Source organism: Hibiscus syriacus, unplaced genomic scaffold (assembly GCF_006381635.1).
Source record: "Hibiscus syriacus cultivar Baekdansim isolate YM2019G1 unplaced genomic scaffold, ASM638163v2 tig00113124_pilon, whole genome shotgun sequence".
Taxonomy (NCBI): Eukaryota; Viridiplantae; Streptophyta; class Magnoliopsida; order Malvales; family Malvaceae; genus Hibiscus; species Hibiscus syriacus.
The window spans coordinates 2,141,270-2,165,690 of NW_024063444.1; the positions used below are offsets into that span (position 1 = coordinate 2,141,270).

General features: G+C 37.2%; 1 protein-coding gene across 1 annotated transcript; it reads right to left on the reverse strand.

The window, feature by feature from the left end:
• Positions 1–5,008: 5,008 nt before the first annotated feature.
• On the reverse strand, positions 5,009–6,425 carry LOC120185743. The gene is made up of 3 exons (XM_039189881.1): positions 6,267–6,425; positions 5,369–5,603; positions 5,009–5,316 (listed from the first exon to the last, which is right to left on the reverse strand). The coding sequence occupies exons 1-3, from the start codon at positions 6,423–6,425 to the stop codon at positions 5,009–5,011; spliced, it is 702 nt and encodes a 233-aa protein (XP_039045812.1).
• Between the last annotated feature and the right edge of the window lie 17,996 nt (positions 6,426–24,421).

The following is a 24,421-nucleotide window of genomic DNA, read 5'->3' on the forward strand; positions in this document are numbered from 1 at the left end:
TAATGGGCCCCTCAACTCAGGTGGGATTACCATCCTCACATCATCATTAGAATATGACACACATTCAAACTAAAACAAATATATATAATTTTTATCAAAATAATAATCTAATTATACAACTATAATCTAAAATTGATTTTTAAACATTAAAAGGCATACCTGTGTGCTAGCCTTCTGATCGATTAGCACCCTCATTTTTTCTAAATCATCAGGTAGCTCTTGATGATTTTTCCTATCAGTAGGCCACCTATTCAAGGAAAAACATTTATTATACACTGTATAAAATGATTAAAATACGAAATAAGTTTTATCTTACAGTATAAAATCATTTTTATAATTACCTCAGAAGTAGTGGAAATACGAATGAGTTCTTCACAACGGGACATAAAAAGGGTAATCGATACCATGCCCAAAACTGCAGCAACAGGAGACATCCGTCGATAGCATTACGCCTGTATTCAGTGGCTCCACACATCTCCCTATACAACAAAGTCAAAACTGCCGAGCCCCAACTAAATGATCCGGCGTGACGAAAGTCGCTAAGATGTCGCAACTACATGCAGTGAACTAGGTTGCGCGATTTGTCCGGCATCAACAACCCTCCTATCAACTGCAATATGCATGCCCGTGCATACATCTTAACCTCATCCTCAGAGGTGTCTGCGCTCAACTCCCGAAAATTGGCATCTAACCAATTTAACGGTATCCTACCTCCGATAAAACTTTACGGGACACGTCCTAGATTATCCCGACACAAAGTAGTCCAAGAGCCGGAAGCTATCCCTGATATCACATCTCTATCCACCGGAAGCCCCAGGTGCATAGAAACATCCTCAAGCGTGATCGTGCACTCTCCGCACGGAAGATGGAATGTGTGGGTCTCCGGCCTCCACCGCTCTACTAAGGCAGAAATAAGGTCTGGTTCTATCTTACAGTGACCCTGATATCTACCTATGTAACCAAATCCAGCCTCTACTAAATACAACAAGACATGGCTAGGTATCACTAACTTAAGATTCCTAATAAAAGGATCTAATACACGGTCCTTCTCCTAAAAATAAATAATTACAAAAATTAATTCTTAATCTAATAATCATGCATTAAATAAATAAACTAATTATTACTAATAATTTAAATTAAATTAAAACGTTAAAATGTTACCGTATCAGCAAAGTGTCGAGATATATGATTTACATCCAAGCGAAGTATATTGCCTTCCATTATATATCTGTAAAAGAATTATATTAGTAAAATATTAAATAAAGTAAAATACCTAAATAAATTAAATACATAATATTAAAAATATTATAAAATATACCTTAAACAGAGAGAGTATTTGAGAGAATTTGGTGTGACGAAAGTGATTGAGGATGAGGTATTTATAGGGATGATTGGGGTGGGACGGGTGGATAATTAAAGGTATAGCGTGCCCCCTGTACTGCGCTATACCCCACGTGTAAGATAACCAGGTATAACGCGACCTCTGATCCGCACTATACCTCTATGTGGCGTATAGCGCGGATCAGGGGCCGCGCTATACCCACGTGTCAGCGTATAGCGCGGGGCAGGGGGTGCACTATACCCCACGTGGCGCCAAATCAGCATATAGCGCGGGGTAGAGGCGCGCTTTACTGCTACGGGTGTTAGATTGGGAAATATAATCTGACCGGTGTTAGATCGGTAAATATACCGATCACCGGTGATTTTTCGAGAAAAACGTCAAGAAAGATTATGATATTTTTTCTAATTGTTTGAGATGATTATACGATAGTATTTATTCATAACTTTCTTAATGTATTGATAATGCACAAATGCCGGAAAAATGTCGCTACTTAAATTCAATGCTTCTAGAGAGATTAATATTTATTTTTAATCACTTAAGACTATTTAATATGTTCATATTATAATATTTTTATAGTTTGAAAATAAAATAATATTAATAAAAATGACAGGTGGATGCAATGTAAATCCTTCCTGTGACATTTTTTAGGTTGTAAATTTTATATATATTAAATTTCATGCTATGTATTAAGTTATATATTTATCGTATTTAATGTAATCGGATGTGAATAAAACTTATAATTATTGTAGGAAAAGGGTTTGGTTATTCTAGACAATTTATGGGTAGTCTGTTGTACGTTAGTTTAATATATGGTTAAGAAAAAATGTTATCGAAAATATTATTATTTTTTAACATTTTTGGTAAAGCGTTATTTAAAACATTATTTTTTTACTGAAAATGTTAATTTAGCTATTTAATTTCCAGTAGAAAAAATAACATTTTAAGCAGCGCTCATTATTAACATTTTTAATAAAAAATAATATTTTAAATAACAATTTACCGAAAATATCAAAAAATAATAACATTTTTTGTAGAATATTTCTCTAATCGTATATTAAGGATGTCATACTTAAGACATCTCAATTTAAAAGTAATAACAATTACGGAGTAATTAAAAGAAAATAAATAAATGAAAAGTATAGGTTTGGTGGATGTGAAAGATAATTGATTGACACATCATTTTCCAAGGTTGGCTAAAGAAAGTCAAATTTGTCACCCTAATTTTTGACCCGCAACAATTCAGCCTCTTTTTCTCCTTTAAAAAACTAACTTATAAATTATTATTTTTTTGAAAGTTTGAATAAAATAATGAGACTACGATGCTACCTAAAGGGTTATGCCTTCTTTTTCATTGTTTTGAAATTATTTTTTAGAATTAAAGCAGTAAAGAGTTTTTCAAAAACTGAAATTTATAAATTTTAATTTTCGTCAAGCGTATTTTTTTATAAAATTATTTATTTAAGGCTTAAATATACAAAAATGTGTCTAACGTATGTCTTTAGTTTCAATTTAGTGTCTAACGTTTCATTTTGTTATTCATTTAGGTGCTCGGACTATCAACAACATTAATTTGGTCGTTAAGTGACACAAATCACAATCTGATAATTTTAAAATTTTTATTTAAAATTAAAAAATTAAAATTTTATATATATATATATATATATATATATATATATATTTAAAAGAAAACACAAATTTTGAAATAAACCCAAAACTTTGAAAACCTTCATTTCAGCCCCTAAACTCACTCCTGCATGCTTCTTTTGTCGTCAACGAAGCTCCACCTGACCTGACGTCCTTCCCCTCGGCGGCAAAACCCCCCCATAAAAATTGTGATCGATCGACGGCAAATCGATGATGAATCAACATTTTATACCCTTGAACCCTAGGATGAATATTGTGATTCCACGCGATTCCGACAATCGATCGACCATTGATCGGTCACGATTTCATGGGGGTTTTGGTCACCGAGGGGAGGGGATGTCGGGCGAAGCTTTGTCGACGGCAAAAGGCTGTGGTCGGTGTTGGTTTAGGGGTTGAAATGAAGGTTTTTAAAGTTTTGAGTTTATTGCAAAATTTGTTTTTTCTTATATATATATATATATATATATATATAATTTTAATTTTTAATTTTAAATAAAATTTTAAAATTACCAAGTTGTGACACGTGTCACTTAATGACCAAAATTAACGGTCCGTCATGGTCTGACCTAATTTGAGTTACAGAATGAAACGTTAGGCACCAAACTAGAACGAAATAAACGTTAAACCCTCAACTAGAACCAAAGGCATATGTTGGACACCTTTTGTATATTTAAGCCTTTATTTATTTATATCAATAAATTTTTTTGTATTGTAAAAAATAATATTTAAAATATTTTTTTTAATAAGATGAGGAAAAAGTCATTACATTAAGACAAGATAAAAGGAATTATAAGTATTTTATGGAGGATATTTAACAGTTGAAATAAAAAGAAATTAAAAATAATAACTGAATTATTCAAGGGAGCGTCCATTTTTGCGATAAAATCTACCGCTGTATTCTCTTCACAAAAGACCTTTTGAAAATAGATGAACCAAACCTTGTCATAGAGGTTTGCAATGGACCTCACCAAGGCAAGATGACTATCCATGGATGAAGGAGATAGCAGGTGGACAGCCTCATTGCTACCAGTTTGTACAATAATGTGTTCATTCTGTCGCACAATATTAAGACTTTCGAGAATACCCAAACATTTTACATAGCTTGGCAGGTCTGAAAGCGAATAAATTCTTACATATTTTCTGGTTTGTTCCTCCACAATGAACTACTCCTCTGCCTAAGTAAAAATTGGTCCCTCTATATCATCACAGCAAAGATCATTTCTCCAACCGATTTTGTTACTGCTCGTCCAGAACTAATCCAATGGAAACCTGCGCCTGCTGATTGGTACACCCTTAACACGTATGGAGCGGTACACAATATTTCCTCTCTCGGATCGGTGGGTGGTCTCATCCGAAATATGAATGATGACTGGATCATTGGATTTAATAAGTCGGTTGGAATTTCAACTCCACTACAAGCTGAACTTTGGGAAATTTTTGAAGGACTTCAAGTCCCATAAAATTGAACGTCTTTAATGCCAAAAGACTGTGCAGAAGCTCTTAACCTTGTGTCTTGTCCAATGGCCAACTACAGCCTCATAGCTCTTGTTCGCTCTATTGCAAATCTTATATCAAAGCAGTGGACGATAGAATTTATTCTCATTCGCCGTGAAGCCAATGTTGCAGCAAATTTCTTTACAAAATCTACCGTTGTTACAAATGAACAACCTCGAACCTATCTTGAACCCCCCAAGAGATTATATCTCTACTATACCGTGACCTCTATGGTCCTGCCTATCTTCGCACTTAGTATTTCTTTATAATAAATTTCTTTATAATTAAAAAAAATAAACATTTGTTCTACATATTCTTGAAGTACTTTTTTTAGTAAAATAAATATTTAAAGTATAAAAAGATGATATACTTTATGTATTTACTTTGATGAAAAGATATTTTAAATAAATATATAAATAAAAAAATGATATACTTTAAATACTCACTTTACCAAAAAAAAAATACTTTAAATAGGATAATAATATGGTACATTTTTTCCAATAACACAAGACAAAGCAGACCTACAAGCTAGGCCGAAACAGGAGCAGCTAAATCATCATCCAACAAAGGTCGAACTTCCAGGGGAGGTTCCAACAAAACAACGCAGTCATAATGCCACCAATCCACCATCTTATCCAAACAATCAGCAACTCTATTTCCATGCCGAGGAACATGTTTAAACCGCACAGTCCACTCTCCTTCCAAGAGCTTCGCAATATGGTGAGCCACCAATAACCTACTCAAATTCACCTTTGAATCCGACACCTCCTTCAAAGCCTCTAAGCTGTCAACATAATGACTTGGGTGAATCCACCATCCTTGGCACAACAAAGACCCTGAAACATACCCCAAAGTTCCGCTTCTAGTACTGAACAAATGCCGATGAACTTGGCAAAACCGAGAATCCACCGGCCATCGCTATCCTGAATAAGACCCCGCATGAAACCACACCCAACGCCCTATGGTGAGCACCATCTGAATTAATTTTCACCAAACCACTAGTAGGCCAACACCAACACTGCGACGTTACATCAGAATTCAATTGTCGTAATTGCGTAGGCCTTACTTCCAGTAACACCTGACAAGTGAACTCCCAGACAGCTTTACTCCGTTCGATCGGCGACTAGTTGTCATCCCGAGAAGAATCAAACGTAATAGAGTTACGTTGCTGTGATCACCATTTTTTCAATTATCTAGGACCCAAGTCAAGATCCGATCCAAACTAGACCCAATCCAAATACTTAAACACCAAACTCCAACTATAACCCAAAATCCGACCCAAATGCCTAAGACACCCAAACCCGACCCGAAACCCAAAAACCCGGCCTGAGTCTAGGCTAACCCTAGGTAGCCGTCCACTCCATCCAACCAATGGCCACCATTTTCACCCCACTCAGCAGCCACCTCCCTCTACCCCAATACCTGCAAAAGGTAGCTCCATCACGTCACTTCCACCAACACTCAACGCAACATGCAACAACAAACAACACAGAAGAAACAAATGTTAATCATTCCATTTTTCCTGTAACAATGGGTATAAGACTCATGCATTAAATCATTGTAAGGGTCTCGGATGGTGATTCTAAAAAAACACTCTATAACTTTTCGAAGCAATACAAAGAAAACAAAGAAGTTTTTTTTCTCTTTCGAGTAGAACCAATCCGTTTCATTTTCTATTTTTTTTACTTCATTCAAAAAACCACCAAACAAGCTTTTTTATTTCGAAAGTAATAAACCAAGTAGAGCAATGCAATTATTTTAACAATAAAAAGGAAAAGAGACTTACGTTTGGTCGGAGCCTCACCATCGTTCGAAGGGTCAGTTCGCAGATCTGAACGGTGAGGAGGAGTGCTTTGAGGAGAGGATCAACATATCTCGATTTGGGCCTGATCCAACGGCGGACGGAGGAGACCTGGGTGGTGGAAGTCAAGGGGCTCTCGGCCATTTTCACGGTGTTGGAGGTCGTTTCGTGCGAAATCGAGCCCAGATCGACGATTGGGATTTCGAGATAAGACTCCTGGTGAATTTTGGTGGCCAAAGGCCACTGGAGGCGATGGCGACGATCCGGACGGCGGAGCGACGACCCAGACAACAGAGCGATGGTCGGGATTATGAGAGAGGGGAGAATCTCTCTCTAAGTTTTTTTTTAAAAAGGGAAAAATGAAAATTATAAAAAAGTTGTATTTATAAAATAAGTTAGGGGAAATTGCACTTAGGACCCCCTAACTCATCCGTGTTTTTACAAAATGGTCACTAGAAGGGACTGTTTTTATAATTTTTCCTTTTCTATTTGTGCTTTGAAATTTTTTGTATAATTTATGTTTAATCCCCCTACTTTACGCGTGTTTTTGTATGTTAGTCACCTGTAGGGATTATTTTCGTGATTTACCCATTTTCATGCATGTTTTTTGGTAAATTCATTGTTTAGTCCCTGTAGTTTTCACATGTTTTTACATTTCAGTCCCTAATTTGTTTTTTATTTTGTTTAGATTTAGCCATTAAATTTCAATTTCGTTTAATTTAGCCCTTTATGTATTTCTAATTTATTTTCCCTTTTTAGCTTGGTAATTTAATGTTTATGCAATTTAGTCCTTTAACTTATTGTTATTTTATTTTATTTTTACCCTTCATTTTTTAGTATTGTAATTTTAGTACTTTTATATTTTATTGGCCTTTAATATTTGTATCGTTTTAGTCCCTATCTAGATTACTTTAATTTTAAATTTAGCCCTTAAATTAGGAGAATTCTTAATTTGGTCATCGCTTTTGTTCGAGGTTCCAATTTAATTATTTGAATCTTAAAATTAATTTAGATTAATGTTATAACCTCTATTTTAGTTAGACTTCAATTTAGTCTCTTTAATTTAAGGAATAATTTGAGGTGTCCCTCGCTTAAATGCTCGAGGGACTATCTCGATTATTAAATTCAATAGTTGATTAAAAATCGAATATGGTTAATATTAGAACCCACATTTTAGGTTTAGTCCCCTAGATTCCTTAATTTTCATAATTTGACACTTTAAGATAGAAAAGACCTTAATTTACCCTTAGATTAATTAGGATGAATAATTTTTTTTTGATTGCATGTTATTTTTTTAAACCTAAGGCAATGTTTACTTATTAGGGAATTAATGGTATATCTCCCGCAAGTATGCTCAGGGGGTGACTACCGATGATTCCCGAAATAGGTTGACATCATTTTCAAAGATCGCATCATGATTTTTAAAATTGAGGCAATATTCGATTATCGAGTACAATAGCTGATCTCCCGCGTTTATGCTAGGGGGCGAATGCTATCGACTTTAATAAACGAATACCCTTTTCAACTTTGCATCTGTAATGATTTTTAAATTAAATAAAGATTGAACTCAAATTTTTTTATTTTAAATATAGGGTAATCAACTAGGTACCAATTATTGGGCGCTTGTGGGGCTGTTAATCATTCCACATACGTAACTGACTCCTGAACCTGATTTTTGGATTTTTGCAGACCTTAAAACTTGGTGTTTTGATAAAAATAAAACGTTTTATTAAAATAACATGATTTTTATGGTATCCAAATCGCACCTTAAATGATTAGTAATGACTCCTCACATTTCGAAAAACCTTTTCAAAAAGAAAAACCTCTGAGTCGGTATCAGTCTTTCTCCGTCCGGGCGAAAAATGGTGTCGACAGTTACAACCAAATATTCCAAACAAGAGCACCGAAGAATATATCCCAATGATCCCTATCACCTACAAAATCAATCGCTCCTCCCATATTCAAGATCATCCACTCATGCAGATTCATATCAAAAAATTCAGTGAATTTATTGCCCCAAACGAACGCAGACTAGATGTAAGTAACAGACGAGCATCGACGCAGCAAATGATCAACATCTTCCACAGGTGCAGCGTAAATCGGACAACTACTACTCAAAGTTAGATGCCGATGAAACCTCTCCGCATTTGTTAGGACACGTTCAGTACAACAGAGCCATAAGAAAAAATTGATTGTTTGCAGCCCTTGAAACTCATTAACCTTCACCCAAAAAATATTGGAAAGACTATACTGATCAGCTGTACGAAGCACATATACCGACTTAACAGAGAAACGACCATCGGCATTAAGACTCCACCCAACTGAATCTTCAACAAGATGACCCAGAGGACCCTTTTTGCAGTGATTCGCAGCAGAATATCTGGTGGAAGCAAATGCTCAAATTGAGACCACCGCCAATTCCCCTCGCCATCTGTCACATCAGCAACTGTAATCCGATGCATGCCGATACCTCCAGTCGCTATCACATGATTTATCAAAGGACCACAATCACCAAGCCAGACATCAAACCAGAACTCCACCAGTTTACCGTTACTGACACACCAAGAAACATGATTCCTAACATCTTCCCACACAACTACAAGGCCCCTCCAAAGAGTAGAACAACTAATGCTCCAAATCACATCAGGGATACCATCCGAACACCTATACTTAGCCCGTATCAATCGCATCCACAGATGATCTTTCTTAGCTAAAATATTGAATGTAATTTTCATGAGAAACACCTTATTCTGTTGAGCTAAACTCCGGAAACCCAAGCCACCTTAATTTATCAGCCTATAAACCTACTGCCATTTAACAATATGCAAACCATTCTTGCCTTCCTCGACACATCAGATAAATGTAACATCCCAAAAATCAGGTTAGTGACCAAATTGTAAGATTTTGAAACTTTATGTGTAATTTAGAAAAGTTGGAAAAAGTTTAAGGAATTAAGTGATAATTTTCCCAAAAAGAATTTTATTCCATAAATGGATTTAGTGAGTGACCAAGTTGTAAATTTGTAAAGTTTGGTGACTAAAGTATAAACTTTGAAAAGTTCAAGGACCAAATGATAATTTTAAAAAAGTTACTGTTGGTTTCGAAAATAAGAAAATAAATATATTATTTTAACATTTTAAAAATGTTGAAAAATAATATTTAATGGTTTAATTACATGTTTAATTTGGATCGTTGGATTAAAGTGGTAGGATTGTAATTTTTGGAAATTTCAAGAGTAAAATGATAAAGTGAGAAAATATTTTGTTCATCTTTGACTATTAAAAGATGATAAGGCTGATATGTCTCTTCTTTGAAGAGGATAAGGGTGAGGTGTATAGGTTTAAATGTAATTATGAAGTTTTATTAAGAGTAAATTGGTATTTTCCCAATTTAATGAATTAAATATTAATTTAAAGGTAGATAAGAATGATATCAATCTAAAATATCATGCCAAGATGTTCATCTTCTCCAGTAAAGAACTTAAGTTTCATAAGGTAAGGGAAAAATATTTGTTTTCCATTTTTGAGCAATTTTCTTTGGAATTCGAGTTATGTCGTGAAATAAGAAAATGATCTACACGAAAAACGCTATCATTTGGTATCAATATTGCTTTCTAATCTTGCTGGATTTCAAAGATCCCAAATCTAAGGGTTTATGTTCATGAAATGATTCATGAAATTGATGATTTAGAGGTTATAGATTCATTTTCAAGCTTGATTTATGGTTAAAATATGTTCAATCTTCCTAGAAATTATTATGTAAAATTCGACCAAATTATAAATTGTAGAACTTTGTGTTCTGATGAGAGTTGATTAGGAATTTGATTGTAGATATGTTATAAGGTTGATTGAAAGTTGATTTCATACTTGAATCGAATCAAAATCGAGCAAAATCATGAAAACGTAGTTTTAAAGGATAAAGTATCCAATCATGATGTATTTGAGTGAGAAAAATTATGAAAAAATTATATAAGGTCTGAAAATGATGTAGGAAGTATTCTACAAGCCTTAGAAAAATTAGGGGACCATTTTGTAATTTTTGAAAAGTTAGGGGACCAATTCGGTAATTTTGGAAAAGTTATGAATGATTGTATAATTATTTAATAGTTGATGTACTATACTGGAAATTGTTGTTTTGGGATTAAAATGAGCATTTAGATGTGAAATATGATTATTTTGGAAGCTTGAAAAGATTTGTGATTTAAATTCAACATTCACATAGTTGTGGTACTCAAATGTAATTGTACCTTTGTAAAAGTACTTGTTTGGCAATAATTCCAATACTGAAATTTCTGGAATTTTTGGTATTTAAAATTTAAGTGATAAAATGGTGAATGACCATTTTATATAAACTGGAAAAATTGGTGCCAATATTAAAAGGAATTATTAAGTGTTAAGTATTTTGATAGAAAATGAGTTTCAAGTATATTATGGATTTTTTATTTGAGATGTGTTTATGTTAGTACAATACTAACATATGTATCGTTATAAAATTGTTATTTGTACAGATCGTGATTGATTTGTGACTAAGACAAGTCAAGTATAAAAGGGTTGTTGTGGATTATAGTGAGGAACATCTTTTGGATATATAAAGTGTCAAGGTGAGTGCAAATTTAATTTGTACTTATGTTATAGAATAAACAATATTGGCTTGCGATGAGCCAGTGACGGAGTTACTATTGTAAGAAGTGACTCCTAAAATGTTACTTGATTGTGATGCATGCATAACATTATATGGATGTTTTATACATCATTTGGTAGGATTTACGATAAATCTATTTCCCATGTTGGAATGCATGATTCCATAAGTACAAGCATGTGATTGATATGATGCTTATGTGTGCATGAGTACATGAAAATGGGTATATGTGTCATATGTTATTATATGTGATATGTTTGACATGTTATTTTATGTGACATGATTGATGTGAACATATGGGAATAAAATATGAGATATGTGAATCTAATGTATGTTAATACATTCATATGTGAGCAAGATATGACATACGTGTTTATATGAACACATGAGAAATGATACAAATTATAAAATACGATCTACATGATTACATGCACATGTGATATATGTGATATGATATGAACCTATATGATACGAGTTATATGACAATGATCTATGAGATCATACAAGAATGATACAAGTGATGTGAATTGTTATAAATGATAATGCCCATGTTATGTGATATGAGATCTAGTGGTATAGTTGGCATGCCAAGAGTCGAGGGCTCTATAGGTCCTTCGGGACACAGATGACATCCTTCGGGATGATAGGTCCTTCGGGACATATACGAGATCTTTTGGGATAATTTTACATGCCTTAATGGGAATTTATATGCCTTAGTGGGAATTTATACGAGCTGTGGTGACAACATATGTGCACAACCTCAGTGTACTCACATACCTTGAGTTCTCAGTAATGTATATGGGCTTATAAAAGATATCAGTACTGTATATGGGCCTACAAAAGATATCAAAAGTATGCATGGAATAATACATGGACTATTAAAGAGATAACATAAATACACTGTATGTGATGTATATGCTTTGTTATATGGAATATATTACAAGATTTATATGTGATACTGTGTATATTGCTGAGTGAAATGTATTACATGATAATGATATTGATATTGATAATGATGATATAGGTGCATGTATGCATTTTGTTATATGAAATGTTTTATGGTTTCTATTATATGCTTTATATGCCTCACTAAGTCAAAGACTTAGTGTATGATTGTTTCACATGTAGGATCAAAGAAGTGGGAAGAGCAAGGACAGATATCTGAGACAACATAACTTTATCCGAGATTAGATCAAAAGATATTTTATAGTAGTTTCTAGATAACTCCGTAAAAGGTCACATTTTGGGACCTTTTAACTTAAGTTATTGAATGTCTAAAGGCTCATTTAGGAATATATAGATGCATTTAGAAGCATTTAGTTGTATGTGATGGATTTCGGTTTGCCGTGGCATTTTATTTTTACTGCGGTGCTGCTTTATGGGAAAGGTACTTGTCTGATGATGTGCAGGTATTGAGAGCAAGGAAAAGAGGAAATAAAATGCCGTGACATAAGGAGATTGCTGAGAAAAATGAATTTGCCACATTCATCCGATATTTCGAAAGTGCTTAAAGTGCGAGAAGATATTTTTGAAGCCAGCTGTATCCGACAAGCCGAGAGTTTTGCCTGAGAAATCCTCCTCGAAGATCCGCCTGGAGGGACCGGCACTGCAACCGCCGATCCTGCTGACCACGCCGCCTGACCCTGCAGATATTGTCTATCCTTGGGCACCTGCAAAGGGATTATGCCGGTCACTCATACCAGCTACCCAGGTTGTATCATCACCTGTCTTGCCTGACTCACAAGCAAGTTAACCATAGTTTGGGAAAGTCAACTCTTAGTTCAAGGGTTAATTTTCCCTTATAAATAGAGGATGAAGCTATAATGAAGAAGACTTTAGTTCCACACTGTTTTGAGCCTAAAAAGTTAGAAAGAGAAGGTCTCATATTTCTCCATCAATCTCACTGGCCGTGGCATTTCACCTTGACAAGTCTGAGGGAGTGGCGGTCTGAGCGTCCGAGAGGAGCCAGTTCGCTGGGAGCAGTTCTTGGTGGCCGAGGGAAGCACTGGGCAATGCACGTCGAAGGCTTTCTCTCCTCCCCTTAGTTATTTGCTTTCATATTTTGTTATTGGGTTGTAAAGAACGAATGAAACTTGCTTTGTGCTTGTTTATTTCGAACCCCACCATGAACTAATCCTATTTGGTGGGAGTTCATTTTGGATGTTTAAGTTTTATTTCAATGAATGGTTGATTTTTCTATGCTATAATCTGTTTTGTTTATGGAGTTTAATGCCTTAAGGTTGTAGGAGCTACGAGAGTAGCCATTCTTTAGGATATTCTTAGGGTTCGAGAGAATACATAGGTAACATATCCTTAGTGTTCGAGAGAAACTAGGGAGGAACTACATAAACAAGGGGTTCTATGTAGTAACTAGGCCTAATACACCTTAGAGATAAGGCTAGGATTTCATTCGACTAAAATGAGTTGTGCATGAACGATAGGTTAGATGTTAATGCTGCCACAAAAAGGTATTACCGAGACATATCTTGTTATCTGGACCAATAGGATCACTGCAGGGGTTTACGCCAATTGGTTTTCCCAGGGCATCTTTAATCTGTCGAGTCTCTTACTATAGATAGCATAGGGCACCTTAGTAGACTCTGTCGGGTATACTAGGTATAGAAGAAAGATGATTCAGAGAAGTAGACTTAGATTTTCCTTAGTGACTCCTATCACTCACTTCCATAGTTGGTTGTCGTGTGAGAAAGCCAAAGTCCTATTAATCAAATCATATATTTACATTTCATTTTGCCTTGACATTTCTATTTGTTTTGCACTTATCACAATTTAATTTGCCACAACATTTTCATCCACTTTGCCACGACATATCCATTTGCTACCGTACCACCATTTCATTTCCACAACATCCATCTCATTTTCCCACATCATTGTCATTTGTATATACCATTACTAACTTTACTTAGGTGACAAAGTAAAGTGCCTTGACAAACCTATTTGACTTCTCCAATTACTTGTGGAGACGATACTCTACTTATCACTTTATTACTTGTTCGATTGTGTATACTTGCACACATATCCGCACCCATTTATAGTACTCACAAATAGCGGACAAGGTTTTGGCGCCGTTGCCGGGGATTTGGCAACTGGAAGTTAATTTGATTTGTCATATCATTTTTATTTTACTTGTTCATACTTTCTTTTTAGTTATTTTTACTTGTTATTCTCTTTAATTTTTCTTTATTTATTTTTCTAGGTACATGACCAGAAGCAACCCTGAAGAGCCATTAGAACCGATTGATCCTGAAATCGAGAGGTTTTTTAGACAAAGAAGACGCACTCAACGTATAAACATGTATCAAATTAGAAATCAAGGCATTGGTCATGAGGAAGATCAGTATGCTGGGGGCAAATTTAAATGCTGGGAATACAGCCAGACCTCATGCCATTCGTGATCACTTAAACACGATCTTAGAAGATTTAAATCCTGGAATTGTGGCTCCAGATATTCAGGCAGTCCATTTCGAGCTTAAACCCGTCATGTTCAATATGTTGAACTCTATAGGATAGTTTGGGGGCATGCCAAATGAAGATGCCAGACAACATATTTGTAATTTCTTAGAGGTGTATGATTCTTTCCGCCAACAAGGGGTGCACGAAGATGTCCTCAAATTAAAGCTATTTCCGTACTTCCTTCGTGACCGAGCAAGGGTATGGTTGAGTGGCGTTCCAGCGGGTTCAATGGAGTCGTGGACTGATCTGTGCAAAAAACATTTACTGCGGTATAATCCTCCAAATATGAACACTCAACTGAGGAACGACATTGCTTCCTTCTGTCAAGCTGATGACGAGTCAATGTATGAATGTTGGGAATGATACAAGGCATTGATTCACAAGTGCTCAAATCATGGCTTTCAAGATTGGACCCAGGTGGTGATGTTCTATAATGGAGTAAACGCACCCACGAGGATAATTCTAAATGCCTCGGCAAATGGGACGTTACTTGACAAATCACCAGCAGAGGCATTTGACATTCTGGATAAGATTGCCACTAATGATTATCAGTTTCCATCCACAAGGCTTGGAGTTGGGCGAAAATCTCATGGAGCTTTCGAGCTAGATTTTAAAGATAATGTGTCCGCCCAACTTGCTGCTATCACCAACATGCTAAAAAAATTTGCAAAGGCCAAGTGAGGTGAGAGAAGTTAAGGCAGCTCATTCAGCATGTTTATTATGCCACGACAATCACAATGAGAGTGACTGCCCAACTAATCAAGAATCCATCAACTTTGTAGGCAACTTCAACCGAGGCAATAACAACCTCTATTCCAACACATATAATCCTGGATGGCGTCAACATCCAAACTTTTCATGGGGAAATCAAGGATCCAACAATGCCCATCAACCAGCTCGACAGCAGAGTTATAATGACTCCCAGAGTTATCAATCGAATATGCCATGGCATAATTATAACAAGGGAGGACCATCTTCAGCAAACACCAGTTCTTTGGAAGACACAATGCAAGAGTTTATTGTAACAACAAAGACAATGCTGCAAGACTATGCAACCTCCATCAAAAATCAAGGAGCCTTGCTTCAATGTCATAGTTCGTCGCTAAGGGCATTGGAGAGTCAAGTTGGTCAGATTGATACGGTATTATAAGAACACAAACCAAGACAGTTACCGAGTGACACTGAAGTCACTAAACCTCATGGCAAGGAGAACTGCAGTGTACTGACTTTCCGAAGCGGTGCACAAATTAATTTTGAGGGGAAACCGAAGGATGATTCACCTCCTATGACCGATCAAGTTGATCAAGAAGTGCAAGAAGATGCACCAGTGGAAGAGGAAACGACTGAGGAGTCGTCAAGTAAAGAAACTGAGGGGGAAAATAAAAATGCTAAGGCAACTTCAGTTCGCACCCCATCAGTGCAGGAAGCCAGACCCCACCTCCTTTTTCGTAACGACTGAAGAAGCACAACGAAGATATCCAATTTAAGAAGTTCGTTGACATTCTGAGTCAACTACAAATCAATGTCCCTTTTCTAGAAGCTATGGAACAAATGCCCACTTATGCCAAATTTCTCAAGGAGATTGTTACCAAGAAGAGAAAGATTGAACAGTACGATGCAATTGACACGGCAAAAGAATTTTGCTCCTCCTTACGTAAGCTGCCACCAAAGAAACATGATCCAGGCAGCTTCATCATCCCATGTTCGATATAAGACAAATTTGTTGGGAATGCATTATGTGACCTTGGCTCAAGTGTGAACTTGATGCCTAAGTCAATATTCGTCAAGCTTGGGATAGGAAATACGAGACCCACCTCGGTCATCTTGCAATTAGCTGATCGTTCGCACGTTTGACTAGAGGGGCGAATTGAAGATGTCATCGTACGGGTTGACAAGTTCATTTTTCCTGTCGATTTTTTGATTCTGGACTGCGAGGATGACGCTACAGCACCCATCATCTTGGGAAAACCCTTCCTAGCCACCGGTCGTATTCTCATCGACTGCGAGAGGGGCGAGATGACCATGCAAGTGACCGATCAAAAAGTCACTGTGAATGTATTTCGATCACTTAAGTACATGGATGATTCTGAAGAATGCCATAACATTTTAGAAGTGGATACAGTAATAACAAAAGAAACATATCAATTTTGCCAAGACAATTTTATTCAGCTGGGACCTGATGAGAGGCTACTGGAAGACTTAAAGGCCATAGAGCCTCATGAATTTTCATCCGAGGAACAACATGCTAGCTTTCTCAAGGCTAGCCCAGGTACGCATTTTGAACCTTTAAACTTTGAAGAGTTTTTTCCTCCCAAGCCCTCATTATAGCATGCCCCTACCCAACCAAGAATCAAGTTTGTTAAGTGTTTTGTCACAGTATAAGAAAGTGTTATGATGGACGATGGCAAATGTTCGCGTGTTGTGAGTACTATAAAATATACGCAAATAATGTGCAAGTATACACAATCGCTCAAGTAATATAATGATGAGTAAGTATCGTCTCCACAGGGATTGGGTGAAATTACGAAAGTCTAACTAAAGCAACGCACTAAATTATCTAAGTATAGTTAGTCTTGATATATACCAATGTCACGATAATGGATATGTGTATGCTGGTGGATGCGGATTGTTGGTGTGATGGTGAAATGTCAAGGCAATGAAAAATGGTAAAAACAGTAAATAAAAAGATAAATAAAATAAATAAAATAAGAAGAAAATAATCCTCACGTGACAAGCTTCCAATGAAATGAATGGTAAGGATTGGTCTAAGGTTGCTAAACTTATTTCTCAAGTATATTTAAGCTATCTTATCTTTACTTACTCGACAGGGCTTTCCTAAGGTGTTCAAAAGAACCTAACAGAATAGGATGCCAAGGCATCTGCTCTCACTCAACGATGTTGGACAACCTACCCTATTGATAAAGACACCCTTTTTAGTCGTTGAAATCCTATCCTAGTCTCTTCCGAGATCTAAGGGATTAAGTTATAATATTCCTAAGCCGGTTCCAAGCCCCTTGAAAATACCATAACCCATTGCTTATGAGGATCTTATCTTGCGTTTCTTCCGAATACTTACAAGTATTTTTAGCTTAGGATTCTTCTGAATACCTAACCTTCATCTAAGAGATGGACATTTCCATGCCTCTTACAAGCCTAGATGGTGAAGCATTCATAAGCAAAGCAAATAAAGAACCCAAAATAAACTTAAATATACCCTAAAAAATAAAGTTTAAACAATCGTTCAACCAACCACCACCATATAAGTTAGTTCATGGTGGGGTTCGAAATATCCAAACACAAAGTCATGAAAATATTCATTCCAACAACCCACAAATTAATAGAAAAATAGCAGTAAAAGGGAAGTGATAAGAAGCCTTCGACGCGCCACCGGAGGTCTCCTCTCGGCCACCACGAACCACCTAGCTCGCTAGCTCCTTCCGGCGCCTAGCTTGCCACTCTTTAGAGCTTTATCAATGGAGGAATATCCCAAGAAAGAAGAAAGAAAAAGAGAAAATAAAAATGTGATTTTTTCCTGCTCTATGCGTGTGCTCTCTGTCCCCCTTTTTTTCCATCTCCCATGAGGTGTCATATATAATAATAAAAATATCTAGGGGTAATGATGAGGTTGTTGGGTGCAAAATACCCCTCATACCCCTAGGATCACATGTTGTGCATGAACCTTATCCTCCAAGTGGCAGTGGTCCTTTGGCAGCTCTGGCAGGCGGTTACAGCAGTCCTTCAAGTGCAGAGACAGTTGTCCAGTGCCAGCTGTCCTTATGCAGAAATATCTTTTTGTCTTTTTCTTCGCCAGAAATGCCAAGGCATTTCAATCTGCTTTAGCAACGTGTGATGTCGCGGCATTACTTCCCAAAGAATCCTTTTTCTTGCTATTCCCTGCACACCATAGACAAACTGCACATTTCCCTCAAACAACACCATTAAGAAATAAAATAGCACAACCACCACAAATGCAACTATATGCAACTATATGATCCTAAAATGACTAAAATGAGCTTTTAAACAAACAATAACTTAAGTGAAAAAGGCTTTAAAAGTAGCATTTTTAGGAAGTTAACACCCCCCCAAACTTAAGCTATTGCTTGTCCTCAAGCAATGGATAGCAGTTACATAAGCATAATGTCATGGCAAAGTTTGATAGTAAGACAGTAGGACAAAATTGAATTTCAACCCTCAGAACGATAGGCTTCAACATACTAGACTTATAAAGAATTCAAGTACTTTTCTCTAGGTCAAAATCCTTTGTGGTAGTGTGTGTGCGTGATTGTATCCAATCTATACTTATCGAATTTAGACAATTTCTAATCAAGTCCCCTAGTTTTTGTCAAGACATTTACTTATCATTAAGCACATTTTTACTTTTTTTTAGCATGTTACGAAAGGAGTCAGCTCATCACACCTACTCTCCCACACTCTAGATGAAAGGGAGCATACCTTCCATCCCCGAGCTAGTTAAGTAGAGTCATCCCGTGACTTTTTTTCATTCACTCATATGCACAAGGCTTCCATTTATTAAAGAAAGTTTCAGGAAATGCCACGGCAAAGAGGAGTGTCCCTCTACAGCTATGCTTAAGCATTTATTCACAGTTTCATTTCTAAGGGAGTTTGTTTTTTATTTTTCTTTTAAACACCATATTATATTTCAATGCCAAGACTAACTAAAGTTCCTTCATAAAAATTTCCTAAATTTTCTAAGTATAGAAAACATACAAATCGTGTAAATATTTTTCACAAAGCATAAAGCCCTAGAGTGAGTTCTATCATTCTCAATAGTCATTTACATTCAGATTCTAGCCTAACAAAATTATCATCATTGGGTATCCTCAAAACATTTCATCTAACTGTCCTACCATTTACTGATGCCATGGCATAATACTATGCTAATGTTATCATGCATATGACCTACCAAGAACAATACCTCCCCCAAACTTAAGGGAATCATTGTCCTTAATGCTTTAAAGAGAACTAAACTAACTATAAACTATTTGTTATGCAATGAAATATAACTAAATGAAAATGGATGCAAGAGAGGTACCTCAATGTTTACGTGGTGGTGGTGCTTTGGAGGTGCTAGCAGCTCTTCGTCTGGTGCACTTTCGGATAGGTGCTGGGCTGGACTTGGAAGAAGTGGAGTAATAGTGCGCAATGCGTCCAGCCGTGGTCTTGGTGCGGCGACCACTACGTTGTGCATGAGAAGGATTGGGTGCTGGGACGGGGCTGGGTGTTTCTTCGACAGGGACAATGGGCGGATATTCAGGAGTCTCGGACCGGTGTGTATCAGGAGTAGGGTCAGCAGCAGGAGGATCGGGTGCATCGTGCTCAGGCTCTGGAGATGCCTCAGTATTGAATGCCGGTAGAATTTCGTCTGGGAAACCAGGGAAATTCCGTTGACCATGGGGAATAATTTCTTGAAACAACGATTCCACCATAGCATCTCTATGCTTCACGTATCCAAAGAAATTACGGATGTCACCGTGTAAAGCATGCAGTTGAGCTTGAGTCTGCGTCACAGCTTCCTCGAGAGCAAGTAACCTTGCCTCGGTATTCGATTCTATAGTACCTGCAGATTGCTCATGAACAGGGTCTTTAGACTTGGGATTTTCAAGTCCCAACAATAGTGGAAGTCTAGCCCTAGTGATGCCCGATAATCCAGGAAAAATTTCATCAAAAGCATTTTCCTCAACCTTTTTCTTACGACATAAAGCGGTAATTAAATTAGGAAACACCAAAGCACTTGCCTTTTTACCCAAACAGGCATGAACTTTCTGAACAATAATACGACCCACATCGATCGGACGGGATACTATCATAGAATGTAAAAGCAATAAGCGTGAAAGTGATATCGTAGTGTTGTGGGAAGTGGGCATTAGTTTATGCTTGTGAAAGTGATTCCATAACTTTGCGCGTGGCTGAAGATGTTCTCGGTTGACCGAGTATCTACTCGTTTGTCGTCCATTCCACTCAGTGTTTTCAAAACAAATGTCATCCAAGACCCCATCGTATGTGTTGCTATCAGCTTCCTCTTCGAACATGGCATGGCCGTCTACTACCTCCTGTAAATGAAAATAACGATTAATAGCAGTGGATGTAAAACGGATTTGCTTACCTCGAACGAAGATGGAGTGTTGATTGGGCTTGGAAATGTTCGCATAGAACTCCTTAACTAATGAGGCTTTCACCGAACCAGGATGACGGGCAAACTTCTGCCACTTGAACGGTGTCACGATATCCATAACATCGGGTCCAAAACCACCATCGATTTCCTCGGAAAAAATAAATCCCAACTCAAAAAAGAGTTTTCGGTTCTTGAAGTTTTCGGTTCTCAAACTGTTGCCAAGCGGTCGTGTCGGTTAGAGCTGGTCTTGAGCGTACCATTTTTAGTGTTTTTGAAGTAAGAAAATGAAAAAGGAAGAAGCTTTTGAAAGCTTTAAAAACTTTGATGTATTTCGGCTATGGAGAGAATAAGGGAAGAAGATGAGTAAAAGAGAGAGAAAAAGTAAAAGTTAACATGAAAGAGAAAAAAAATGAATAAAGAAAGAGAAAAGAAAAAGTTAAAAATTTGGGAGGGAAAAGGGATGATATGACGGTTAAGAGAGGAATTAGTGGGTGGGGGGTTGTGCATGTATAGGGAAGGAAAAAAAATTGCCAAAAGGTAATGATGGTGATAGGACAAGTCTGTGGAAAGAGAAAAAGAAATGTCAGAAATTAAATTAAATAAAAAGAAACAAATCAAAAGAATATCTCTCCAATTAATGCTCTGTCCTTTCCTCCCTTTGGTAACCGCTCCTTGTACGGTTTGCAGCAATATGGTCCCTACAAATCAGATCAAAAATTAATTACAAAATAAAATAAAATAAAACTAAAGAAAAAAACTTGAATGTTAAATTTTATTTATGCACAGACACAAATTCAATGTCGAGGCATCGAATTTTGGTTCTCCTCTGGGCACGCTTCAGTATCGTGCAGCCGTAACACGTCCTTATTGTGCGGTGGTGGAATTCCATTGTAGGCTTTCAGACGCTGGCCATTGACCTTGAAGATCTTCCCATTGTCTATTCTCTTGATGTCAACAGCTCCATGGGGATAGACATAATGCACCTCAAATGGCCCTGACCATCGAGATTTTAGCTTCCCAGGAAAGAGTTTAAGTCTGGAGTTGTAAAGCAAGACTTGGTGCCCCACATGAAAATGTCGTGGCATCAGTTTTTGGTCATGCCATTTCTTGGTTTTCTCCTTGTATATCCGAGCATTCTCATATGCTTGTGCTCTAAACTCTTCCATTTCATTAAGTTCTAATAATCTCTGCTCCCCAGCTAGTTGAGCATCGAAATTCAATCGCTTGATAGCCCAATAAGCTTTATGTTCAAGCTCAACCGGGAGATGACAAGCTTTACCATACACTAACTTGAAGGGTGACATCCCCAAAGGAGTTTTGAATGTTGTTCTGTACGCCCAAAGTGCTTTATCCAACTTTGGCGACCAATCCTTTCACTTTGGGTTCACCACTTTCTCTAAAATTTGCTTGATCTCTCGATTAGATAACTCAGCTTGGCCATTTGTCTGCGGATGATATGCCGTGGCAATCTTGTGTCGAACCCCATATCTCAGCAATGCCTTGGCAATCAACTTGTTATCAAAATGGGTTCCTTCATCACTGATGATAGCACGAGGTACTCCAAACCGAGTGAAAATATACTTGTGCAAAAACTTGAGTACGATCTTGGAGTCATTCCTTGATGTTGCTATTGCTTCCACCCACTTTGACACATAATTCACAGCAAGCAATATATATAATTTTCCTTTAGAAGATGGGAATGGTCCCATGAAGTCGATGCCCCACACATCAAACAGCTCTATCTCCAAAATATTTTGCAGCGTCATCTCATGTCGTCTGGAGATGTTTCCAGTCCGTTGGCATCGATCACATCCTTTGTAAAATGCTTGGGCATCTCTAAACAAAGTTGGCCAGTAAAAGCCTGATTGCAAGACCTTAGCAGCAGTCCTTGCTCCACCAAAATGGCCTCCACTTGGGGCCGAATGACAATGGTACAAAATATCACTTTGCTCCTCTTCAGGTACACATCGTCTAATGAGATGATCGGCACAATGTTTGAACAGATATGGCTCATCCCAAAAATAGTGCCTTGCATCGTGCTTGAACTTTTTTTTAGACTGACTATTCAAATCAAAAGGCACAATTCCACTAACAAGAAAATTAACAAGGTCAGCGTACCACGGGATTACCGCGGCATATAAAATTTCTCATCAGGAAATTCCTCTTGGATATCTACAGTGTCATGGCATTCAGAATTGTTCTCTAGCCTAGATAAGTGATCAGCAACTTGATTTTCAGTTCCTTTTCTATCTACCACCTCTAAGTCAAATTCTTGCAAAAGTAAGATCCACCTAATAAGTCTAGGCTTGGCATCCTTTTTGTTCACTAAGTATTTTATAGCCGAATGATCAGTGTGAACAATAACTTTAGTGCCTATTAGGTAAGGTCTAAATTTATCAAAAACAAATACTACGACAAGTAATTCTTTCTCAGTGGTGGTGTAGTTCAATTGTGCTTCATTTAAAGTGCGGCTAGAGTAATAAATAACATGAAAGATTTTACCTCGGTGTTGCCCCAAAACAGCTCCTACGGCATAATCGCTTACATCACACATCAGCTCAAATGGTGATGTCCAGTCGGGAGGGACTATAATGGGTGCCGAGATCAGTTGTTGCTTTAGCTCAGTAAACGCGTCGAGGCATAATTTGTCAAACACAAAGGGTTGGTTTTGTTGAAGCAATGTGCACAAGGGTTTAGAAATCTTGGAGAAGTCTTTGATAAACCTTCTATAGAATCCAGCATGTCCAAGAAAACTTCTTATTTCCTTGACCGAAGTTGGTGGTGGAAATTTTTCAATCACTTCAATCTTTGCCTTGTCCACCTCAATACCCTTGTGTGAAATTTTGTGGCCTAATACAATACCTTCAGTCACCATGAAGTGACATTTTTCCCAGTTTAAGATCAACTCAACCTCCTCGCATCTCTTGAGAACTTTTTCTAAATTGTCGAGGCATCATTCAAAGTCGTCCCCACAAACAGAAAAGTCATCCATGAAGATCTCCAGAAAATCCTCAACCATATCTGAAAATATAGCTTGCATACATCGCTGAAACTTTGCCGGGGCATTACAGAGTCCAAAAGGCATCCTCCTAAAGGCAAAAGTGCCATAGGGACAAGTAAATGTAGTCTTCTCCTGGTCCTCTGGTGCGATGGCAATTTGATTGTACCCCGAGTAATTATCCAAAAAGTAATAGAATGCTTTGCCGACCAATTGATCCAATATTTGGTCGATGAAAGGTAGAGGAAAGTGGTCCTTCTTCGTAGCTTTGTTGAGTTTTCTATAGTCCATACATATCCTCTATCCGGTCACAGTGTGAGTGGGTAATAGCTCATTATCCTCATTCGTAACCACCGTCGTGCCTCCTTTCTTCGGAACACATTGGACAGGGCTCACCCATGAGCTATTGGAGATAGGGTAGATCACTCCAGCATCAATCCATTTCAGAATTTCTTTCATCACCACTTGCTTCATAACAGGGTTGAGTCTTCTTTGTGGTTTAATTGAATTGCCATGGCAATATTCTAGCAGAATCTTGTGGATACAGATCGTGGAACTAATGCCTTTCAAATCGGCCATAGTCCAACCAATTGCTTTCTTATGCTACATCAAAACACTTAACAAACTTTGCTCTTGGTTAGCAGTAAGGTTAGCGGAAATAATCACCGGTAAAGTCTCATTGCTACCTAAGTAAATATATTTAAGATGCCCTGGCAAAGTCTTAAGCTCTAGATTGGGTGCATGCAATAATGAAGGCTTAGGAGAAATGAATTCATCAAAATTCAGAGGTTCAAAATTTATACCTGATCTAACTTGTACTAAGCTAGATTGCTCCTCCAAAATTGAAAAGTCGTCGGACTCCACTAAGCTTTCATCATCCACCCAATATTCATTTTCTGC